Raw genomic sequence first — 25,742 nt, 5'->3', positions numbered from 1 at the left:
CTGCAAATGTCTCTTTTGTCAATACTTTTTTTTAAAAAAAGTTAGGATTCCTGGCAATGTGTAGTTAGTTAAGTTCGGGAAAAATTATAATATACCCATGTACTTAACATAGAAACGATGCGATTTCCATTAACTGTAAGTCATTGCAGCCCCCTTCCGACCAAAGCTGAAGCAACTGAAAAGATCCTAGTTCAAACGACGAATGCTTGAAGGTATTAAGTGATTAAACTGCTGAATACTTCAGCTTGAAAGTGACCCAAAGAGCATATAAAGTGAATACATGTAAATATTTTTAAATAATCAAGTGTTTTAAATGAAATTGCACACTCCGAAACTAAATGAATAGCCTTTCTAAACTGGCAGTAGAAAATTCAGAAAATACCTGTTCTCTGAGGTTCTCCATAGAAGTGAGGCATACTAAGTGTAGCTTTTATATAATGTCAAGGCATCGTTAAAACTGGTTTATTTAACTAGGTGATTTCCTTTCACGACAACTTGTCCGAAATGCGATTTTTGTGGGCTTTGGCTGTGTCTATAATGTATTATATACGAATGTCATCATTAAGTTCAGAGCCGATGCAGCCCTGTATGACTCTCTTCATATTTTTCTTATGGATTGTTCAAACAATCATAATTGGATCTGGATGTTAGTCACAGTTACTATGACTTTGGCAGAGGAGCTTACTTAAATATTTTAATCGCATGTTCTGTGCCAAGCTAAGTATATCCATTCTTACTTCTTAAAATAGGAGGCATGAAAGTGACCGTGATCTTTGAATACCGTCAATGAACCAAGTTCATCCAAATGTTCATTTTCACCCGGTTTCGGTGTTTAAACTGAGTCAATCCAATTGTGATGTTCACGGATTACCCCAGAACAGTGCCACTTCCTTAAAGTGTAGAGCCCACACTATATCAAAATGCTTGTTGGTGTTTTATTGGACTGTAAATTAGGGTAGGGACTGCAGGCAGCCGAGGCTTTGTGCTGTACCTAACAAAGGAGGCCTCTAGCTGCTCCCGTAACACGCCGATGATGAGCATGTTACCGAACAGCCAGCAGCGCGGGCTTCACGAGTCAGGTGTGAAGTGGGGGCAGGGGGGAGCCTCCGCCGATCCACCCAGCCTGAGTATGTGGGGGACAGTGGTTACAAATGACGGTTCGGGGAGGCGGGGAGGGAGACGTGCGGTTTCGCCAGGGAGGCTCGGCCGCAGTTTCCGCACGCCAAGTAGCGTGGAGCTGTGCGCAGCAGCCAGGCGCCAATCCCGCCGTTTGTGGCCAGAGCTGCTGCCTAGCCCACTAGTGCCCCTGTTAACGGCATGTGCATCAAGCCGGGGCCGGCCCGCCCGGGCTCCCACCCGCGGTAGCCGGGGCTCGGTCCCGCCGACGCTGGCTCGTTTCAGACCAGGGGCCGGGTTTTGTCGCTGGGGCTGGCCCGGGCTGAGGCCGGCAGGGGCAGGCGGCCAGCCCCGCTCCGGGCTGGTGGATCCCCACCCGCCGAGAACGGCGTCGCTGCCCTTTGCTCCGGACGGGGAGAAGCGGCTTGGCCCCTGCCTGGCCGCTCCGCCGCCCGCGCCTGCACAGGGGCCGGAGGGATCGGCGGCTCCCCCGGGCTACCGGCAGCGGGGACGAGGCGGCCGTCGCGCGGGGGCGGGTATTTCCACGGGCGGTGCCCCCCCCGAGGCAGGAGCCCGCGTGCGGGCGGGGCGCGGGGTCCCCAGTGGGAGCGGGCGGCGCTGGCCGCGGCTCGGGGCGCTGTGTCCTTGTGCGGAAATGACACACGGTCCCGTCACGTCACGCGAGAGCGCAGCGCGCGGACCCTCGCACACAAAGAGCGGGGGGGAACCTGGGCACCAGCGCTGCCGCCGCTCCCGGCCCCGCCGCGACCCCAGGTGAGTGTCCCCGGGGCCGGCCCGCTCCTTGCTGCCCCCGGCCCCTGCGCCCCGCTCGGGCCCCGGCCGCTTCTCCCCGCCCCCCGGGGCCCTTTGTTGACTGCGCTCGGGACAGGGCTAGAGCGCGATGGCTCGTGGCGCGCGCCCGCGCGCGCGGCGGCCTGGGCGACTCCATCGCTCGAGCAGGGGGTGTGGAACGGTCACGCCGTCACCCCGCCTTCCCCGGACACATAGATCCGCCCGGGCAGCGGTCGCACCGGAAGCCGCCGCTGCCGCGCCGCGCGCGCTGCGCTCGGCGTGGGTTTTCACCGCCGCGTGCGCAGGGGGAACGAACGGGGCTGCCGCTGCCTCCGCCCCGGGGCGGGGTTTCCCTACAGCCCGCCCTGCGGGGCGGCGCGCACATGGCGGGAGGTGAAGCCCCGAGGAACCGGAGTCCTCGCGCGGGCAGCTTCCCCCCACCCCTGCCCTCCCCTCCCCATGGGCGCGTGCAGGGAGCCGGTTCCCCAGGCCGGAGACCTGGGGCTGCCCCTGCAGGTACCGCCCCGCCCTCCTGCCTGCGCTCGGGGCCAGGCCGGACTCACCCCCCGCCCTCCCCTGCGGCCTCCGGCCCCCGCCGCCGGGCCTGGCTCGCCGTCTGCCGCGCCGCCACAGGCTGCCCGCTCCCTCCTGGGTGCCCGGCCTCGTCCCTGCCCCTAGCCGCGACCCGAGCCGGCGTCTCCCGCTGAGCCGCTGTCCGCCCGCCTCGGGCTCTGCGCTTTGTCCTGCGCCCTCCCTCGCCCGCGATGGGGATCGGTCCAGATTCCCGCCCCCTGCCCAGCTCCAAGGCAGCATGAGCCCCACCGGCGATCCTAGCCGCGCTGCCCACGTACCTGGGGGGGGCCCCAGAGCGGCTCCCTGAGCAGCACCAACGGGTGGAATTAAGGCTGATCCCCAGTGTGGAGGCGGCCCTGCCCCCTGTGCGCGCTGCGGGGCATGTGCCGGCATAACCCCCTCGTGTAGACGCAGGCTGCAGCGATGGACAGGGTTACCTGCCGTTGTAGGAGCCCCCATCCCAGAGGGATGGGAGCTGGGTCTACAGAATTCTTCCACTGATCTTGCTGCCTCTGCCCCAGGGTTAGGGTGCTGTAGCTGCGCTCCAGGGTGTGGGTTTTTCATACCCCTGAGCCTGGCCACTATGTCAATGTAGATAGACCAAGCCCCCTAGCTGAGTGGTTCTCAAAGCCGGTCCGCCGCTTGTTCAGGGAAAGCCCCTGGCGGGGGGTGGTTTGTTTACCTGCTGCGTCTGCAGGTTCGGCAGATCACGGCTCCCACCGGCCATGGTTCGCTGCTCCAGGCCAATGGGGGCTGCGGGAAGGGTGGCCAGCACATCGCTCGGCCTGCACCGCTTCCCGCAGCCCCTATTGGCTTGGAGTGGCGAACCGCTGCCAGTGGGAGCGCGATCTGCCTAACCTATGGACGCAGCAGGTAAACAACTGGCCCGCCCGCCAGCGGCTTTCCCTAAACAAGAAGCAGACCGGCTTTGAGAACCACTGCCCTAGTCTATCTACCCTCTCCTTCAAATTTCTTCTCAGGACCCATTTTTACGGTAGTGCCTGCAATAGATTAACCAGCTACATTTAACGGGATCAAGAAGGAGTTGCGGGTTGCTGATAATTATTTGAAAAGGTCAAATTCAGTAAAACGCTTAAAATATTTTATTTAATCCCTCTCCATCATCCTCTGTATGTTTACTGTTTTAAATTGTTCATGTCAAGGTCTGTTTCTTCTGTGTGTGGATAGGACCCACCACATTATTACCAGAATGACAATAGTAAATGTAAAATCCATACAAATAATATTTTGTTTCTTTGAGCTGTTTTGCACCGACTAAATTAGGTGCTAACATGCTGACAGTCATGAATGCTACTAGATTTCAAGGACTCAACATGTATATTGATTTATTTAGGTTCTGTATCATTGCTGATAAATACTATGAATGTATTTTCATAATTAGACCCCTACAAATCCACGGATATCGCTTTATATCTGCGGATCATTTTTGAGGATTGTGGATCAGATGTGGATACACATTTTGTATCTGTGCAGGGCTCTATTTGTAATTGTGCTCTGCAGGGCAAATCTAGTCATCTTCTCAATGACCACTTAGAACTCTTTAGCAATAGAATGGAAACTTCATCCCCTGGAAGAAGCAGAGATCCAGGGACAGTACCTGAGCTGGTGTAGCTCCATTGAAGCCAACAGTGCTATGTTGACTTAAAGCAGCTGATGATCTTGCTCCAGGTCTGTAATATGATGGAAATGTGGCTAGAGAATCTGCTACTACATGGATCACACTCTTCTTCTCCACCACCACCCTCTTTGGGGTGAAGAAATAAGGACCAGGGCAGATGATTTATCTTGTTCTCACTCCTCTCCACACATCTACCTAGTGTCTAACCCAGCTTCTCAGGTTGGACAGTTGACTCTGAATTTGTCTGAGTGAATATGTGCTGACATATGTCTGTTTTGCAACGTGTGATCATATTTTTTTCATGTATTGTATATATTACACAAATATCTTGGTTTTAAAAGTGTAAAACCAAGATGTTTTTAAAGTAGAATAAACTGTCCAATACAGTGCTGGAAACTTTCTGATGCAACTGGTGCCATTAACACCTTTGTAACTGCTGTTCCTGCAGTGGTGCTGAACATCATTTGTTCTTGTCTAATTAAACTATGTTGAGCACTGGCCTAGCTGTTTACCCATGTCATTAACAGGTCATTTTGATAGCATAGGCAAGTCCAGTGGGTAAAAAAGAGGACAATTAAATATAGTTTGAAGAAGACACCACAGCTCCTTTTATCAGGGAAGCAGGAATACCGAGGTTCAAAACAGATTAAAATAAAATTGGAGACACCTTGTCTAAAAGAATCTTGCTGCTTTTCTCAGAAAAAGCACCTAAATGAAAAGCCAAATTGTGATTAGCATGTTGCTGGAAATAAATATGTCTAGTGTATTGAACGCTTGAAGATGAAGTTGTCATTTGACAACATTTTAGAAAGAGGCAATGTAACTTGTGGGGAAAATTTCACTAGTTGAGAGGACCGTTTTTTTTTTTTTTTAACTGCATCAGTAGATGTAACTAAAAATAAAAACAATTTGAGAGCATGCCCTATAAGTCCTATTGGCAAGATGCCACTATTAGAGACCATCTTCAGTGGAGCCGTGAGGCTGCCAGTATTCCACCGGACAGCAAACGAGGGTTTTAATCTACGGAAAGTATTGGTACACTTTTTGTCCATGAGGTTAACACTTCGATTTTGTCTCCCAGTGTTTTAAAACAAAAGAGGTTTTGAGTTAAAAGCTTTTATCATGTACTTAATGTTCTAATAGTGGAATAAGTTTGTAATATGCAATATGTTGTCCAAGACATTTAATTTTAAGTAGCACTTTTAGATATTCAAAATAATTAAAAAAAAATCCAACATTGGATTATTAGTGACGTCTTGGATTATTAAAAGTGATAGAACTGTAAACATCTGTTTTAGTGTACTTTTATGCAGTCTGCTTACATGCAGTTTGCTCAGCTTTGGCAGTGAAGCTGTACTGGTTTGTTTCAAGTTTGTTTCATCTTAAAATCTTTTAATTCATTTTTAATAATTTACTAGTAGTTTCAAGTACCAGACCTGCCCTTGAAAGCTCTTGCCTTTTAAAGTAATTTCACAGTCATATTTCCATACATAGGTGGGGATGTTTTTCCCCCCTCCAGAAAGACCAACACAAACTTCAGGGGACACTGACTATGTACAAAGTGCTGTCAAATGTACAAAGCAAACAAAATAAATATTTTTTTTGTTTCCTTCTGGTATAAACATTTTAAGTGTTACTTGTAACACTAGCAGATGAAGACATTTCAGCCAGAAGTGTAATATGCTGACAATAACCCGTTATAATCAAAAGAAAAGGAGTACTTATGGCTCCTTAGAGACTAACAAATTGATTTGAGCATAAGCTTTCGTGAGCTACAGCTCACTTCATCAGATGCATGTAGCTCGCAAAAGCTTATGTTCAAACAAATGTGTTAGTCTCTAAGGTGCCACAAGTACTCCTGTTCTTTTTTGTGGATACAGACTAACATGGCTACTACTCTGAAACCTTTGTAGTCAATTTCTCATGTTGGATGTCATGCAGACAATTAAAATGCTGCTTTGCTTTGAGTTTCCAACAGTAGAGAAATGTTTAAATTAAAATATATATAGTCATTAAAATTCAAAAAATCAGAAGAAATCTGTTCATAGAAGGTTTTTATTTAAGGAAATATTTAAATATGAAAATGTTTATGGCCAAGTTAAGGTTCCACTGAAGTCAACAGCATACGCTCTGACTATTTTCAATGGAACAAGGACTTAACGTTTATGAGGACCAGCTCTTCTGCTAGTGTAAAATTTCATAACTCTATTGACTTCCATTGAGCCACGACTATTTACAGAAGTTGAGGAACTTGGCCTTTAATGAATAACCCATATGTGAAATTTATCTGCAAGTTAGTCATAACAGTAACTTTAGTTCCTATGTATACCTGCAAAAAGATAAGAGAAAACTAGCAACCTCTTTAAACAGAAGGTAAGATAAAGTATCTTAAGGGAATTACTAATCTTCCAGTAAAAAGAGGTTTTGCATATTAAATGCGTGTTCTGATTCATACAGTCTTTGCAGAAAAGCAACAGATTTGGACTAAATATACAGGGTTCTTGTGAATACACAAAAGTTTTCATACAGCTGCAATATAAACATTAACCGTCACTGAACATTAATATTTACACAAGAATTTTGGTTTGCTGGTGTTCCAGGTGTCAGTTCTCTAAAATAAATATCTAGTACAGCACTCTTCTTGTGATGTTCTGATAAAACTGCTACAGGGATAGTGGAGGTAAAGGAGGGAAACAAAAATTCTTTAGTATATCAGATCTGTGGAATTTAAGCACCAACCACTAATTAAGCCCCACTACATTATCTGATCCTTTGAAAAGAGAATGTTTTCTCCCCTCTTCTTAAAACAAGTAAGGTGGATAATTTTTTTTAAATAATTTTCAAGAATCCTTATTATCACTGAAATATACTGGTACATCCCACCCTTTGATTGAAAAAATAGAGACTCAGCCTCTTCAGACACAAGTGAAGCTAAAATCAGAGACATAATACTTAGGGCAGCTTTCACTGAAAAACATAAAGTGGTGTACCACCATGAGGCCATCAGAGGCACAAATCATTCATACCGTAAAGTAATATATGAAAGCAGGGGTTTTATATCATGTTTTTACAGTTAATATGGAATTAGGGAAATATGAACTGCTGCAGATATTAGTCAAATGTTTGTGGTATGATCTGCATTGAAGGAAAAATAAATATGCACTTAACATGCGTTTGTGAGCTAAACAATACAGTCAGATGCGAGGATTTTAATTGTCAGGATCAAACTTTTTCTAGAAAACTAGAAACATGAAGTCTTGTATATATTAGTATAGATACAGATAATGTTTTTAACTGGTAGAATAAATGGTTGTTCTGTTTTAATATAATACAAAAATCACACCCTGCATGTACCTTTTAAACTACGGAACTCTTAAAGAATGAATTTTGGGACAGAACAGTCTTGATCTTGTATTGGCAGGAAGATGTTCTATGTGACTTTACAGATGGTTGTGTTACTAATTTAACAACACTCTCAGATATGTTAGGCACTTTACAGTACAGATAGACCTGGTTACTGCTTTGAAGTGCTTACACATGGGAACAGCAAACAATGGATAAGGGCTGGAGTGACAAGAGGCAGTATGATCACATGATTATTCAGGTTAGGCTTGTACATCCTGGTGGGTAAACTGAATATATACATCTTTAAATAGCTACTGACTTACATATTAAAGGTGTCATGAGGAAGTGAGAAGGAAGTGTTTGAGGTAGTGATGTAGCATACATATAGAAGGCATCAAGGCTAGGTCTATAACATCGGTAAGTTCTGTGATTCTAAGAATGCATGTAAGCACTTTCTCTCCAGAGGATTATTTTTTCATAAAATTGAAGGTACCTGACAGTGAATATGTCTCCTTGGCTGTAAAGCAGTTGATGCTATGGGGCTAAAATACATTCAGAACTTGCTTTGCTGTTGCTTCTCTGTAATGTTTTATGAAAATATCATACCAAACTGTTGAGTGTTTGAGACTTACGTTTATTTCTGACATTTTTCATAGAATGGACATCTTAATAGCTTGTCTCTTGAACCACTTCTATTCTTCATTGCATAATTTCTCTTTTAACATTACAGGGGAGCAAATAGCAAAGCAAATTCTGAATGTATTTTTAGCCCCATAGCATCAACTGCATTACACCAAGGAGACATGTTTTCAAATGGGAAAGTAACATTACGAAGGTACTTAGTGCATATTTAACTTATTTTAATGCAGTTTAGCAGCTGGAAGCAAGGAGACCCAGTGCCATATGACCAGACCATTTTCTGTGGACAAGTGTTTCACAGACCAGTTTGAAAAGTACTGATTTATTTCATATCCGTGTTTAAGATGCAAGAAATTTTTTTCCCCGAGACAAGTGGATAAAACTATTTAAACAACTACAGACTATCTCAATCAGAAGAATGGAAACTTTTTTTTTAACTTGTGTGGCTAAGTCTTTTCAGAAATCTGAACATTTTGAAATATGTCTTAGTCTTGAAGACTGAAATAGCAAGCTTAGTAAAAAGGAACATTTGTCTCTTCGTATGTGAACGCCTACACAAACAGTGGCATCTCACAGGAACAGTGCAAAGCAGTATACATACTTTACATGATGCCACCTTCACCAACGCATAATGCCAAGAGAAGCATTATGTTAGTCGTAAAAGTGTGGGCCCGTGCTATAATGTCAGTAAAATGTTTAGTTGTTTATGAGTTAAACATTAATTACATTAAAGTAAATGCTGCAAATTGTTTTCAAACAGAAGGTTCTGATGCAGGCATTAGGAAATCCTTTTCAATGACTTATTGCTTACATCCTGGGGATGGAGTCCACTGTCAAATGGTGAGACTGCTCTGCCTCTTCTTCCTTGAACATTGAATCTATCTGAATATTGCACCTCTTCGAGTTTCTCTTTGAATGGATAACTTGAGCTAGCCTTTAATAAGGGGCACTTTTGGGTGCAAATTTGAGGAAAGATCAAGAGTAAGTATACTTGCTTCATTTTCAGCATGCAAACCCATGATCACAGTTGTAAGAATTGATTGTCTTTCTGAATAATTTCCTTTATGCTAATAGTGGGTTCTTTGGGTAACACTGTGTTAGTATATCTATTATAGGCCTATTTTTTAGACATTTATAAATAAAAATTCTCCAGAATGAAACTTTGCACGCAACGTGTAAACCCAGGAATAAATGCGTTTTAACCAAGAGCAAACATTTTCAATGCCTGAACCAAGTTATTGTTTTAAATGTGTTCAAACAAGCAAAAACCCTAAAAATTTAAGTTTACCAGTTTCCGATGCTTTTTTGTTTGTTTTAACTCAAAATGGCTAGGTAATTACAAATTAAATTTAACAAGCAATTTCAGCTAAATCCTGATACCACTGAAGTCTATTGCAAAACTGTTGATCTCAGTAGCAGCAGGATTTGGCCATTAGTGTAGAGTATGGTTTTCTTGTTGTGGGTATTTGGTATGCGAAATGGCTATTGTCTATCATGCTCCCAAACCCAGTTTCCTGGGAAACGAGAACACAAGCTGCAGCTCTGATCCTTTTCCCAGCAAGATACTGTAGCTAAGGGTGGATGGCCCTGAGTTCCCATCTCTGGTAGTCATGGCTACAAACCCAAATTCCCAGGCCACGTTACATAAGTACTTCAGTACTAGTGTTTTCTGCCCTGCATCTGTTTATTCTTCTCTAGAACTACTTACTCTTTTAGAGACAAAAGGGTGAGGGAGAGAGATTTAATTTTATATTGAAACAAGACAGATCAGGCAACATTTCAACCCCTTCATACACTCAGTGCAATGAGAATCAACAACCAGGAGCTCACTTACCCTCTCAGATGGATTTCTCAATTTGATTAAAAAGAAAAGGAGTACTTGTGGCATCTTAGAGACTAACAAATTTATTAGAGCATAAGCTTTCATGAGCTACAGCTCACTTCATCGGATGCTTATGATCTAATAAATTTGTTAGTCTCTAAGGTGCCACAAGTACTCCTTTTCTTTTTACAGATACAGACTAACACGGCTGCTACTCTGAAACCTGTCAATTTGATTACTTGTTGCACCATTTTTTCCTTGATTCTGTTGTTTTCTGTCTTTTTCCCTAGCCCATTTCCCTCTGGCTAGCTCTGGTCCAGGATTCTTCTCAAAAAGAGGCTTTGCAACTACATACCCTCTCTCCATATTCCCAACTCCAACTATGATTCTCAAACCCTCACGTACCTCTTGCTTCCAACCCACTTGTCTCCAATCGGAGAGACCTCTCCCGAAGTGTTCTGCCTGTTGTTTGAACAGCAGTGACAGAAGAAAAATATCATTCCATGTGCATTATCCTACAGAAGGAGGCTGCACGCTGATTTTGTTTTCTTTCTCTTTTTTCTTTATATATATTTATATTTGACAATTCTTTTCTGTCTCTGGCTTTATGTTTGCCATCTCTCTCAGTCAGCATGATCCCTGACAGTTCTGCCCCAAGAAGCTGCCTGAAAAACCTAGGAAATCTGAGACTTCCTATATAGCATGTGATTGTTGTAAGGATGTCTGCCTGGTTGCCTACTTGGGCCTTCCAAAAAATAAAAAATTTTCAGCAACTACATTCAGCTGTCATCTTATTCCTTGTCACTCCCACATTTTTGGCACTATGCTGTGTCTTCGCAAAGCCATGCCTTCTACAATAAAATGAAATGAAATCTAATAGTCACTGGCCTGGAAGTTTAATGTCGTATATGGGATATCAAGGTAAGTTCAATTCAATTTAACTTTCTCCTAGAACACAGGCCACAGCGCTGTCCTTTCAGGATTTTTTAGAAAGGATTGTACAGCCCTTGCCTAAACTCATAAATTGCACTGGTTGAATGAAAATCCATTTTAGAATAGATTTAGTTAAATCAGCACAAACCCCTGGGGCGGCACAATTTTAAATTGGTTTAATAATTGGCATAAGCCATTTATAAACCAATTTAAGTGTCTCCTCACAGATGTTTTACACTAGTTTAACTAAAGTGATGTAAAAAAAACTAATTTTAGTTAAACTGGCATAACTTGTATGTAGGCAGGTTAAGAGTCAAAACCAGGTTCATTGAATTTAAACACCAGGGGGCGGGGGGAGAATTACGCTGAGTAAAAGGGCCAAAGCAGAGTGCTATGCTCCAAGGACCCCCTTCCAAGCCCTTGTATAGGGGGTATGCTGAGGACAGGAGGGGTCCTGGAATAGTTCAGAATAAGGAGAGCACAAAGGGGACTTAAAGGCACTTTAGCGCACCCTCCCTCCCTCCCCATGGGCTGTGCGTTCTGTGTTGTGCCTGTTAGTCACATGTACAAAATCTCACACTGAATGTATTAATTATATTTACTATTAATAGCTACCAGCTGCTAACAAAGAGAAAGCATGCAGTTACACAGTATTCAAATGTTTGTATTTAATACAAAGCATTTTAATAGTACTTGTGATTCTTTTAAACTCATTTTGTACACAGCTATTAGATAATAAGACTACAATTGCAATTCTTTGTATATTGTCTTTCAAAATTTCTTTTGTTTTATAAGAAATATTCATGGGACATACGTGTGTGTGTGTGTGTGTTTAACCAGAAAATCTCTGGTTAGGGTATGATTTGGTGAAAGAAGTCTATTTGGAAAAGCGATGTAGTTATGGAAGTTTTTAATGTATTTCAAATAAGTTTTTTTGGGGCCAGGCGAGCCTATGGGGCTAGACATGTATCTGGATAATCTGAACTATTTATGGCTCATTTAAAAGGTATCCAATTGTGGTTGCCACTGTTGGTGGATGTGTACTTCTAAATGGCTAGTGAGAGCTGGGTGAGGATGCTTGCTCTGTCTGTCCTCATTGGAGTTTGAAGCCTTCTTTTTTGAGACATGCCCAGAATTTGGAGTTTATAACAAATGACCTGTGATCTTAGGTTTGGGAAAATTGAAAAATGTAGCTTAGTGATAATGTCGTAATTTTGGCATGAGAAGTAATATTAAATCATTTTAAGACAGTTAAAATGTTTTGTTTTTCCTTTTAAAAAGCATTCTGATGTTGTTTGGAGGCCACCAGTTAACAATTATAAAAACATTTGTTAATGTAGATCTATAGGTTGCTGTTTTTTCAATATCACAATCCACATCAAAATAGCCATTTTTTAATAGAAATATATTCAGACAGCCTTGGCATATTATAGAATCATAGGGAAGGGACGGCAAGGGTCATCTAGTCTAACCCTTAGTTATAAAATAGTTTGTGTTGCATTTTTCAGCTGTGCTGAACACTGGGAATTGACCTGCAGTGAAACTCGTTGGACACCCTGAGGCCTCCAGAGTTTTTTGGCTCTTATAACTGGTAGCCACTCAATACAATGTGGCCAAAAAACCCATTCAGAGGACTTTCATTTGTGCACTTCCAAGACACTTCTCCTTATACAGAAAGTTCAAACAACTGAACTAATGTTCTTCACATTACAAAAAATCTTGAGTGTTAAATCATCTTACTTTTCTGGCCCTCTCAGGTTGTTTTCTGTTCAATGTACGCTGCGGGGCAGATCTGCAGGTGTCCAGGAAACACATAAGAAAAGTGGCTGCCTGCTATAATGTGAATAAAAATGGAGCAGATAGGAAATTGCCCAAGGACTGTTAATATTGTCCAGGGATAGCAAATAGTTGTAGATAGCAGGTTTCTGACCTTTTTTTTAACAAAAGGCTGAAAACACAACCCATGCCCTGTGTCTAGAAAACTACTGCTGATGTCTTTTTTTCTTTTTTTTAGTGGGCTAGAAGATGAACTCAGCTGAATTCAATGATGATGACGAAGGTAAAATGCTATATCTTGTTTATTTTATGGTCAGATAAAAAATACTAGTTATATGAAGACTTTGTATATTTAGGTGAAGAATGCATTGTGATAAAGCCAAGATTATAACAATGACTGAAAAGTTAGCTGCTAAAACATCCTATTATTATTTTTGTTACCCATCATCCTTCTCCCTCCCCCAAACTCCTGCCTACTGTACTACCTGCTTACTCACCTGATATGTATTGTCTTTTAGGCTGTAAGCTCTTTGGGGCAGGAACTGTCATTTACTATATGTTTGTACAGTTCCTACCACAATGGTGCCCTGACTTGGCGGCTTGAGGCTTCAAGGTGTTGCTATTATATAATGATAAATAATAATGACACTATTCAAAAAGCAGTTTCAGAAGAACAAACAGAAAGCATATTGTTGTAAGGGTATCATGAATTTCTGGAGGAAGTGCTTGATTGTTCTAAACCTTCTCTCTTTCTAGTTAAAATTATAAAAAATAATCTTGTGAAAGTAGAAACAGAAAATGAAGATGAAGCACTAGACTGCTCCGTGACATCCAGATCTCCTGAGAAACACTCACTGGATGGCTCAGTTACTTGCCTACACGATTCCAACAAACGGAAACAGACCTCACTTGGTTGTGATGGTTCAGGGAGCCAGCAAGAGGTTTTGCCCAGTGTGAAGAAAAGACGCTTTACTCAAGAGGTGATTTTTCTACATGGTGGCTATGCATGATGTACCGTTCAGATTTTTTGGGCCAAATGCGCTGCTGGTATAAGCAGAGCACAACTCTTTTAAATCAACTCACACCAGCAATTAATTTGTTTATAGTCAGACATGACTATAATCTTTGCCCAGTTTACCCATACCACTTATCTGGATATTTTTTAATGATGTGAGCAGTATCCCATTTTACAGCATAAATTTCACCATTAACTGTTTTTATCTGAAGCAATTATTTGTTTCTAATAATGTTTATAAACATGAAATTCTCTAACTAGTTTGGATTAACTGGGTCTGACAGTGATCCTAGACCCCCTCTCATGTCCCTAGAGTAAAGATTTTGTTAGTATTTTCATTAGAAATTTAGGCCACAGTCCTGCAATCAGATCCCCATGGGTTAACCCAATTGCTGGACCAGGGTTGTAATTTTTCCAGATTATGTACAGTGGGACAGATTCTGATCTCAGAGAAATTTCACCACTCTAAATCTATAAGTTATTTGAAGTTGATAGTTGCCTTGGATTTACAATGCGGCCAGAACCTAACCCAATAATTATCGTGAAAATTTATTCTTGACTGACTCTAATGATGAATCAGCATGTTTCGAATAAATAACCAACCACAGTCTTAGTCTGAAGTTCTAACAGAACATTTGAGAGGCTAACTTTTTTTAATACTAATGTTTTTAGTTGTGCGCCTCTCTCTACTTTCCAGTTCTGGCGGTGACCAAAAGTCAAGTTGTTAAAAACTTTGAGTAGGTCAGTGGGACGTGGGCTAATAAGTGCCTGAGCCACTTTTGAAAATGAGCCTTAAAACTTGCAATGCTGAATGGAGCAAAGCCTAAATACTTTTCAAAATCTGGGCCTGTGGTCCTAAAATATAATATGAAAGATTATTCCACAGTAGCAAAATACTGCATTTCATAAAAGCTCAGCAAGAGTATGTAATGCAGCCGCTCCCTATGACAGTGCAGGCAGCATGGTAGTATGTGCCCGCAGCTCAAAGAGAACAATCTGCCTTGTGATTTTTTTGGTAGCACAGTAAACCGATAATCTTTCTAACTGTGTATAGCAGTGGTCCCCAACCTTTCGTGTGGGAATAGCATACTGCTATTCCCAGAAGACTGTGGCGGGCGCCGGACACCTTGCTGCCGAAATGCTGCTGCTGAAAAGCGGCCGCGGGAAGAAGTGTCGCCGCTGAAATGCCGCCAAGAAACGGCAACGCTTCTCGGCGGCAGTTCAGCGGCGGGGAGCACTGCGGGGGCACAAAAATGCCCCGGCGGGCACCACGTTGGGGACCTCTGGTTATAGCATTATCTGAAGTACATACACACATCTGTGCTTAAAGTCCAGGGTCCTTATGGATAATACAAAAGAATGTTCCACAATAGATTATTCTGATGTTTCACCAAAAATAGTCCATGTGTGCTTCCGATAATGCTATACCCAGCTGGCAATATAATCTGTACAGATTATTACAGGAGGCAAGGAGAATGTTCTGAAGGCAGAACAAGGTATCCCAGATTAACAGAAAATGCTTAAATCTGTCCCAGATGTGGCACTAGCTGTTAGCTGAACATTGACCGTGTGTTTCTGAAATGCAGATCTGCAAATTCCTCCCACAACCAGATCCAAACATCGTGAGCTGCATTAGTGAAAGGGCAGAAGTTCTGCTGCCCTTACAACATACAGAGATCTGCCATAATTCTCAGCGTAAGCACTTCTTTTCTTCCAGAGGGCCCCACCCAACCCCAAGAATGTTAACTTGTATGTTTCAGAGTAACAGCCGTGTTAGTCTGTATTCGCAAAAAGAAAAGGAGTACTTGTGGCACCTTAGAGACTAACCAATTTATTTGAGCATGAGCTTTCGTGAGCTACAGCTCACTTATGTGTTCATTTTAGAAGGACAATAAGGCCCTTTAGATGATGGCTCCATGCTGATTAATACACTTCCCTGGTACTGCCTTGTTCCTGCCTCTTCACCTGAGCTGAGCATTAATCAGGACTACCCTCAAATTGTCATGTTTTATTGCTTCATTGGACACACACACACAAAAAAAACTATGGTGAAACCTGAAAAGGACTAACAAATGATTTGCTTATCATAACAAGCCTTCTAACAAAGATGGAGCCAAATTGTGCTCTTTATATATGAGGATAATTTGGGGCAGCATCTGAAGACATGAGGTTACTAGATAAGATCAAGTTTCACCATATGTTCAAATCTCTTTATAATGCTGATTTTTTTAATTTGAAAAGCCAGAAATCCCTGTTCTTCATTCTGTCTGTTGTGCTTAGGTATTACTGAATCTTATAACAGGTGCTTTAGTTAGGCCACATCTTCCCACGTAACAAGGGCACTTCTCTGAAAAGTGACGTTTTGGTGTTGCTCCATGTTTATCATATCTCATTTAGTCCATTTCAAATGTGCTTTGTTTACAAGTAAAACTGGAGAGGAAAGTTTCTAATTGCTATCCCTGCAGAATCAGCTCGGATCTGAAAATCAAGCTTCTCAACCTTATTCCTGCTGATAGCATTCTGCACTTTAAATTGAATCCATTAACACCCTCACTTATCACCTGTGCAACCTCATGGTCTTCAGTATGTTCATAAACTCGTCTTCAGTGGGGTTACACTTGTGTAAATGGGCAAGTTATGGCACGGCACTTGGAATTTAGTTTATTCTGGTGATGATGCATGAGCTAGAATAGAACCCAGCTTGATCTCCCCTACATGTTTGAGCTCTGCATTGCTTATAGGACTCAAAGGTAGTGTTAACTTATTTTTGTCACTAGGGTAAGCAGATATGAGTGTGAATACACATAGGAAGCAGATTAGCTGAGTAAGAAGGTGCTGCCATTTTTTTTACAATGTTGTTTTTCAGAGAAGATCCACAGTATAGGGGCCTGATCCTAGGATGGGACTTTCAGTTGCTCATCACCTCTTAACCTCAGGCCCATAGTCTGTATTTCATTGTTTTTTAATATTTGAATGCAAGTTCTTTATTTTGTGTCTAATTAATATTCTGCATAGCAAGCTGGGGAAAAAATTCAAGATGGTCAGATTCAAACTGTGTGTGTATTCTCACATGTTTTTGAGTTCTGTGTATTGTAATTTTTTGTTGTTGCTTACCTACTTAATTTTCTCTGAGTTATTCACAATATCCATGTACTTGCAAAAATAAATAAATGATGAGCTAAATATTTACAGTGAATAAATGAAAACATTTGCTTCAGAACTCAAACAATGAGGAACAGTTAGGAAATGCAGTGCTTAAAAATAATTTACAGTGTGAATTCTTAAAGAGTTCACTACTGGCTGGTTTAGAACCATGAGGAAATCAATGAATATAAATGTTTCTGCCTTTCAGAAACATATCATTCTTTCATTTTTAAAAGGCCTTTTCACTAATTGTATTGGGGTTTTTAAGTTGGGTTGGTATCATAGAGTTGTCCCTGAATTGGACCACTGGGGGTAAATACTTGCATACGTTTTTCAGAGCCAAAGGAGAAAAAATTAACATACCTGTGTCAAGGCTGTTGGATCACAGTGTCCTCATTAGCTGGTAATAGGGAGAGTAATGAAACATTAAAATACAGTTGGGGGGAGTAGTGAGATTGTGGCTAGCTCACAGGATTAGGAATCAGAAAACCTGAATTCTGTTCTTGGCTCTGTCACGGACTTACTGCCACTCAACCTCTCTGCCACCCAAGTTCCTCAGACACAAAGTGGGAGGTAATGATATCATATAAAGCTCTCTGGGTAAAAATGCTAAGTATTATAATTGTATAGTTATTCCATAGCAGAGGTCATGAACAAAGAAGTAAAATAATTGGTGATTGTTTTCCTTCAATACATTTATTAACTTGATTTATATAGCACAGTTGGGTTCACTGATGAAAATTAGGCAGTGCATATTTATTTAATGACGCCTACCTGTGGAACACAAATTTGTAGCTATTATTTTAAATCAAACCGTCTTACTAATACGACGTTTGTTAATTCGTAGGGCCTCATTTCAAACATGAAGAACCGAGATATTGGGTCACCCACTCAGGTAAACGTAGAGCAGCCTAACAAGAACAAGAATCCCAATATAACGTGGCTGTGTGAAGAAGAACCCTTCAATGACGTAACCATTCCATCCTACAAGAAACCTCTGTATGGCATCTCACACAAAATAACAGAGAAGAAGAGCACACCAGGGGCAGAGCAGTTTTCTTCCTATGAGCTGTTTGAAAAGGTCAATCCAAGCAGCCCCTCCCATCTGCGGAGTTTGAGCGATCAACGCAAAAGGGATTCTGCTGCTACCATCACTGTTACAGCTTCCACTGCAGATTCTGATCCCAACATATATTCTTTGATACAGAAAATGTTTTACACGCTCAACACCCTGAATTCCAATATGACTCAGCTTCACAGCAAAGTTGACCTCTTGTCTCTTGAGGTCAGCAGAATTAAAAAGCATGTTAGCCCAACAGAGTCTGTAGCAGAGTTCAGACCTCCCCCAGAATACCAGCTGACCGCTGCGGAACTCAAACAGATCATGGATCAGAGCACCTCAGGTGGAGATTTGGCTTGCCGGTTACTAGTGCAGCTTTTCCCAGAGCTCTTCAGCGATGATGAGTTCAACAGGAGCTGCAGCACATGTGGCTTCCTTAACAAAAAGAAACTTGAATCGCTTCATCTGCAGCTTATCCGAAACTATGTGGAAGTTTGTTATCCTTCTGTGAAGAACAATGCTGTGTGGCAGGTGGAGTGTTTGCCTCAAGTTAATGACTTTTTCAGTAGGTTTTGGGCACAAAGAGAAATGGAAAATAGTCAGCAAAGTGTGCAGTCATCCAGTTTCTATGAGGCTGAGCAGGTAGAGTCCTCTCATTTCATTGAGGATAAAGAGCAGGAGGAAGCTTTGTCGCTGGACAGGGATAATGCCACCACCTCAGATTATGTTCTGGATGCTCAGGATCTCAATGAATTTTTAGATGAAGCTTCATCCCCTGGGGAATTTTCTGTGTTTTTGTTACACAGATTGTTTCCTGAGCTCTTCGACCACAGGAACCTGGCTGAAAGATATAACTGCTATGGAGATTCTGGGAAGCAAGAGCTGGATCCTCATCGACTTCAGATAATTCGAAGGTACACAGAAATTTACTTTCCTGATGTGCAAGAAGAGGATGCATGGTTGCAGCAGTGTGCCCAGCGAATAAATGATGAGCTTGAAAGTATGTATATGGATGGGAGTGAGTGTGAACAGATGAGAGACGACTGGAATGATTCTTCTAGTTTGCCTGACGATGTGTCTATCATAAAAGTGGAAGACAGCTTTGAATATGAAAGGCCAGGAAGAAGGTCAAAAAAGATTTGGCTTGTGCCCATAGACTTTGATAAACTTGACATTCCCCCTCCCGATTTTGATGTTCCTATCCCGGATTACCTGTTGAACAAGGAACAAATTAAAAATATATATGAAAGCAGTCTGTCCATAGGAAACTTTGCATCTCGATTGCTTGTTCACTTATTCCCTGAACTGTTTACTCATGAAAATCTAAGGAAGCAATACAACTGTAGCGGATCACTAGGCAAGAAACAACTTGATCCAACCAGGATTAAATTAATTCGACACTATGTGCAAATATTGTACCCAAGAGCAAAGAACGATAGAGTATGGACATTGGAATTTGTTGGGAAGCTTGATGAGAGATGTCGACGCAGGGATACCGAACAGAGGCGCACATACCAACAGCAGCGGAAAGTTCATGTGCCGGGACCTGAGAGGAGAGAATTTCTTACCTATGCAATAAACCCAGAAAGATTCAGAGAAGAGTTTGAAGGGCCACCACTGCCGCCAGAAAGAAGCAGCAAAGATTTTTGCAAGATACCACTTGATGAACTTGTCGTTCCTTCTCCAGACTTCCCTGTGCCTTCTCTGTACATGCTATCTGATAAAGAGGTAAGAGAGATAGTTCAGCAGAGCCTTTCTGTGGGAAACTTTGCTGCAAGGCTTCTTGTAAGACTCTTTCCAGAGCTCTTTACTCCAGAGAATCTCAGATTGCAATATAACCATTCAGGTGCTTGTAACAAGAAGCAACTTGATCCCACCAGACTCAGATTGATCCGTCATTATGTTGAAGCTGTTTACCCCGTGGAGAAAATGGAAGAAGTGTGGCATTATGAATGTATACCAAGCATTGATGAAAGATGCCGGCGTCCCAACAGGAAAAAGTGTGATATACTGAAAAAAGCCAAGAAAGCGAAAAAGTGACAGGCTCTCTAAATTCTTCAGACTTTGACCACTAAATTATTTGGGAAGAGCATATTTTATTCTAGACTGGGAGCCTGATCTTACTATGGAATCAAAGGGCGATGAGCCCTTTGGAATATTGGGCGCTAAGATTGTTACTTTTTAATAGGTGTGTTGCACATACAAGGGCACTGCAACAGTGGGCAGTGGTTTACTACATTTGTACATGATAAAGACCATAAATGATCAGTGATGAAGTCACTAATGACTCATTAAGAGCATGACTTTCGCTGGTGCAAATACATGTATTAAGTGTATTAGTCCTCTCCCCACTTTTGCATCTTCCATTTTTATCACTTTTTTAATAATAAAAACCCTTTTTAAAAATCATTGTGCTCTTCAGGAGCAGTTTTGCATTAAACCCTTTTAAACATCAAGGATAAATAATTTGGAATCTGAATTATTTTTTAACTTGCAAGTTTTGTTTTTGAAAGTGCCATGTTCATTGAGAACGATTGAAACATCTGACTTGGTTACTACAGTAATTACAGCTATCCCTTTGTTTTGTTCTTGATGATAATGAAAATAACACGAGGTCAGTACTGGGTCAAATGTAATTTCCTTTTTGACTGTTACCCATGTATATTTCCATTGCTATAAGAACGAAGACTTGATTAGACACAATGTGTTTTTACGCTGAGACTGTAGACCTGATCCTTCACCCTTACTCATGTAAGTTATTACATGGTCTTCAATATGACTACTGGGAACTGCTTCAGTGAATAGGGTTACAAAACAGAATCAAGTCCTTTACCAGCAGACTGTGTTGCCATTGCTTGTTAGTCTCTCTCTTTTTAGAAAAAGTACTTGAAACAAGGAATGTAGAAAAACATTTAAGTCCTTATTCTTCATCAGAATTATGATTCCAAAGTTTCCAGTATTAAATCAAATATTTAATAAGTAAAAGGTAAATACAAAGATTTGATTCTGTGGTAGAATTGAATGCTGCAGGGTCCCCACCTGTGAGCAGTGGTGATATGGTGTGTTTGTGTGAATAAAGCACAACCTGGAGTCTCCGAATGTCATAGGGATATTGAAAATTCCTTTGATTATCCAAACTGATTTAGTGTAATTAATAGCTATCTGGAAGTGTAATCTTGTATGATTAACTTAGGTTCAGATGGTCAAGCTTGCATTGTTAATATGATCAGTTATAAAGAAGAACATCCTAACTCCATTGTGACTTCACAATTTGTGATCTGTCCTTGGAGAGTGCCACGTTAAAATCAGAACCTGATTTCCCTCTCAATTACGTTGCTGTAAAGCAGGATGGCCGTTGATGGCAACGGTGTGAGAGAATCAAGCCTTCCGTTAGATGTTAGTCATGGCAGTGATCATTTAACACTGACCATCCCTTGAACATCTTGAGATTTGTTGAGGTTTTCTGTGGTCCTCTTCTGTTATTTACTTAGATGGGTCATAGTATCACATTTCAGTTAAGCTCCAGTGTAAATTTCTATTTTAGCAATTATATTAAACTACAAAATACTTGATATTTTTACTTCAGTTTTTTAGAATTTACTGTTCTCAGAATCATGTTGACCCCTTCCTTTTAAAAAAAAAATATTTTTTCTAATGGCAAGAATTAGCAAAGTTATTTTACAGTGTTAAAGCAGTAGTAAGTCACAGTAGATAGTAGTACTCACTCATTTTTCCCCTATGTGCTAGCAACATCCTAAAAGAATGTATGATGAGAGTCATGATTGTCCTGAATAATCTAATACTGTTTAAATTCACTTAAATGTTTCCTGTTGGCATAAGTAATAGCAGACCATGCGCAAAATGGAAATCAGCACAAATATGGCTATTAATAAAATGAGAACATTTTACCAAAGATAATGAACTTATACCACAGTCTCTGCATCCTACCTTTCATTTTAGTACATATTTTTAGCAAACTGAATATCAAAAATGCAAGGTTTTTTATAATTATATGCTACCTAGAACCTCTTTGTGAACTTATTATACATGCATTTTTATGGACTATATAAAATGTCATGAAAATGGTAAAAGTCTTTTAATTTAGAGTTGAAAATGGCTAGCATTTATTCTGCAGCCCAAAAAGTAAGGAATGTTATATGCAGATTTTCTTTATAGTTTATTTATCTTAATGTCACATTTGTTTCAACAATAAAGTATGTCAAAACCCGTTGAGGACTTCAACATATCTTAAACTTGCACATGGATGGTAAAGAGATCATATGAATATACAGAATTTTCTACCTAACAACATACAATTTTAAGATACGTTGACATTTTCAATGAGTTTTGACATTCATCTGGTACAAATGAATCTATTTATGTGACACACTGATCAATATATGAGGGGTTTTATTTTTAAAAAATTACATTAGCAAAAGTGAACATGTAATAGCTCAACAGAAATGGTCTTTTTCCTCAACTTCTAGTCAAATTACTGTAGTCTGCTTATATATTATATATCCTTCTGATTTGATCGTCTTGTTGGATTGCCCACAATCTTTTTACAATTGACAAGAATTTTTTGACATTCTTTTGAAAGGCCATTTGATATAAAGGCAATATAAACATGAAAAGTGACGGTTAGCTTGCAAAAGAAATTTCTTGAGGTGCATTTGGAAGTGAATTCATCCAATTGGTTACATAATGAAACGTATATATTGTTACAAAAGAAATGCTGGCTCATGATTGGCTATGAACAGACACAAACTGTAAGTTTCTATTAGTTAACTTTTCTAAGGTCTGTTACTAAGATCTGGAGTAACATTAACCAGTCAGACTGAATACACAAGTGAGGGCATCTTGATTAGCTGCAACTGCTCTAATGTCATCTCCCTTTTAGAATGTTATTTTAAAAGGACAAACACTTAATGATTTCAAACTTAGTCTATCCGGAGAGATTCCCAGATATTAAATGAAAACATTCAGAACATATGTAACCACACACACACTGACTTCTTATTAGCTATAAATTGTTTTACTTCAGTAAATCCTGTTGGGATGAATGTCAAAAGTCTAAGTATCTGCTCATTATAACTTTAACATAACACTTTTGGTAAGTATTGAACAACTCCCTCCTACAGTGATTCTAAAGGAAACAGCATAGTATTCAATGACTCTATATTTTCCAGTGTGACTGTCAGAATTTTTCCAACAGTAAAAAAAGGACTGCAAGCCTGCTACAAAATTAATGTAGAACTTTTTTTTTTTTTTGGTGTCTCACCAATTTCACACAAATGAAACACTTAACTAAGGAACTGTGCAAGGGTTTAAAATATATACTTTTCTGAAATTTGAAGGGGAAAATGAAACTACTGCTTAGAAGTTCTTGCAGTTATCCAGGGAATCTGGCAACTGTATTAGCAGGGAAATGCAAGTAGCATGTCTTTAAGAGAGAAAAATACTTCCTATTTGAAAGGATTACATTTGATTACTATTAAGAGTAAGATGTAGCCCTGAGCATTTTGTCATAATTTTGTGTTATTATGAATAAAAAAGTACTTTCTCATCTTAAGAACAATGTTCAGATGCAGTTCTATTTTTCTATCTTCAAGTTAAGATACTTTGTACATCAATTTTATTTCTGAACGCATTTCTTTTAAATTCAGCCAAATCTTGTTTTACTGTTGTGTAATATTTTTGTACCAGTGGTGCCCAGAGGCCCCAGTCAGGATCAGGGTACTCTAGTGCTCAGTACTTTACAAACACATGAAGACATCACTGCACTGAAGATCTTGAAATCTAAGAAAAAAATTGAGGCTAGTTCAAGCCTCTGACTTTAAGAGTAAGTCACTGAAATTTGGGGATCGCTATTGACACAAATGATGTATTGTTTGGATGCTATAAGTTTCTTTTTCCAAGTCAGTTGTTTTCATTCTTACCACTATTCAGTTGGCTGCTAATGCAAGTATAAACTTTTTCCATCCGTATTCCAAAGATATTAAGAAGTATGTTTTGGGTGCTTTTACTGCAAGTCTGGACCCTGTTTTTGCTCCCTCCTTAACTCCGTGCGCCCACGTGATTATCATCCATTCCTGGGAATCTTTTCTTCATGTTGGGCACTATTGCCTGTCCATGGACACTGATTCTACAGACACATTTCAGTTGTGAATCAGCTGTCTACTGCCTCTCCCACCTTGGCACATAAGGTGTGCTTTCATTACCTAGCCACAGCAAATCTGCCCTACAGTGCTTTCATAAACTTCGTTTTGTTTCTCTCACCCCACAAGACCCATTCAAATAAACCTATCATGAGAGTCTTCTTAATTTTTTATTAAAACAAATTATTCTAATAGTAAAATGTTAGTCGTCATGTTTGTCCATGGATTATACAACTCCTATTCTGAGTAGCTGTCAGTAAGCATATAATTAGTTCCCTCTCCCTACAGAGGGCTGTCCCTGGATTACCATGTCTAGATCAGCAACCCAAATGCAAATAATCTGTAACTAAAAAAGATAAAGCGAGTTCCATCATACTCCAAGGATTTCATTTTTCTAGATTTACCTCACCTGGTTGCCAGGATATAGACTCCCACTTCACACTTTTTTCATGCATCTTCCTTATTCAGAGCAATATGCTCTCTTCCAAAGGTGTCTTCCTGGTCCTTTGAGACTTGACCTGCTGCTGCATGGACAGAACTTCTACTTGTCCCATTTCCTGCCCTATCACACCATGTGACCATGGTTGACCATGTAGCAATTTTTCTTCTTTAGAGTAGCAGCCGTGTTAGTCTGTATTCGCAAAAAGAACAGGAGGACTTGTGGCACCTTAGAGACTAACCAATTTATTTGAGCGTAAGCTACAGCTCACTTCATCGGATGCTGTAGCTCACGAAAGCTTATGCTCAAATAAATTGGTTAGTCTCTAAGGTGCCTCAAGTACTCCTGTTCTTTTTTTCTCCTTTAGTAATCATTCTGAAAGGGAAATCTTGATTATCATTAGAGAAGCAGAGCTTATAAAAGGGATCCCCAAAAAGTAGAATGGCTGGGGAATGATTTTTTTTCCCTGTGAAAAATTTGGATAAAACTTAAATTTGTTTTAGTCAAACTTTTTTCTGTGGAAATGTTTAAATTTTAATCTAAAAACCTTTTCAATTTTCACCAACCAAAACTGAAAAAAATGCAGTTGATAGGTGAAATGTTTTGGTAGAAAAACCTTTCAGGACATTCCAACATTTTGTTCTTTGTTTGCTGAAAACCAGACACACAAAAACCCAAACATGTTGCCTGCCAAAACCTGAAAACTTGCAAAAATTGACATTTGCTGCAGAAATTTCCATGACAACACAATAGCCATTTTCTGTTAAACTTGAATGGAAAACTGTCTACGCACAGGTGTTTTATATTGGTCTGGTACAGTGCTTTGGTGATTCTGCTGAGCTTCCTTCTCTTTAAGGTGATCAGCGACAATTCTTCAAAACTCCCTTTTGTCCTTGCCCTTCCAAAGGAGTGTATCAGTTCATTAACTGAGACTTAATTGGCACAAAAGTGAGAGACAAAAACCTTTCAGGTATCTGTCAGAGGTGGCTATGTGACGGCCAGAACAGGGTTATGCCCTGTGTTTTAGTTTTGATCCCCTGAGTGGGATCCAGTGCACTATCTACTCAAAGAATTTCTTCCTCCTGTTCCCAGAAGTTCTTTTCACACAGTTTCAATATCTTTATGTCACTGTTCCAAAGTATCCATTTTAGTTCTAAATTATGCTTTAACAGCTTTTAAGCCAAGATTTTCAAAATTATTGATTCTGACTACTACCCAATTTGACACCTTAATAGAGGCCTGATTTCCAAAGGGTGGGGGATCTGGACTTTCTGAAAGTCAGCCCCCCCCA

General features: G+C 40.7%; 1 protein-coding gene across 2 annotated transcripts; it reads left to right on the top strand.

Moving 5' to 3' along the window:
• Window positions 1–1,805: 1,805 nt before the first annotated feature.
• BEND3 (BEN domain containing 3) lies at window positions 1,806–24,148 on the top strand. 2 transcript variants are annotated; one of them, XM_077812892.1, is made up of 4 exons: window positions 1,806–1,890; window positions 12,874–12,918; window positions 13,392–13,615; window positions 17,642–24,148. In XM_077812892.1, exons 2-4 carry the CDS (start codon window positions 12,885–12,887, stop codon window positions 19,892–19,894), a joined length of 2,511 nt encoding a protein of 836 aa, XP_077669018.1. In that variant the 5' UTR covers window positions 1,806–1,890; window positions 12,874–12,884; the 3' UTR covers window positions 19,895–24,148. The 2 variants fall into 2 exon arrangements, with proteins under 2 accessions (XP_077669018.1, XP_077669019.1); XM_077812893.1 differs by lacking the exon at window positions 1,806–1,890 and having other exon boundaries at window positions 11,749–12,918.
• The last annotated feature ends 1,594 nt before the right edge of the window (window positions 24,149–25,742 follow it).

This window comes from Eretmochelys imbricata, chromosome 3, assembly GCF_965152235.1.
Source record: "Eretmochelys imbricata isolate rEreImb1 chromosome 3, rEreImb1.hap1, whole genome shotgun sequence".
Classification (NCBI taxonomy): Eukaryota; Metazoa; Chordata; order Testudines; family Cheloniidae; genus Eretmochelys; species Eretmochelys imbricata.
Note: the sequence above shows the minus strand (reverse complement) of the source record. Positions and strands in the feature narration are given on the sequence as shown.

Coding starts and splice junctions, on each gene's coding strand:
- BEND3 (XM_077812892.1), top strand. CDS start 12,885: ATGAACTCAGCTGAATTCAATGATGATGACGAAG. Junction 12,919..13,391: donor ATTCAATGATGATGACGAAG/GTAAAATGCTAT, acceptor CTCTCTTTCTAG/TTAAAATTATAAAAAATAAT. Junction 13,616..17,641: donor AAAGACGCTTTACTCAAGAG/GTGATTTTTCTA, acceptor GTTAATTCGTAG/GGCCTCATTTCAAACATGAA.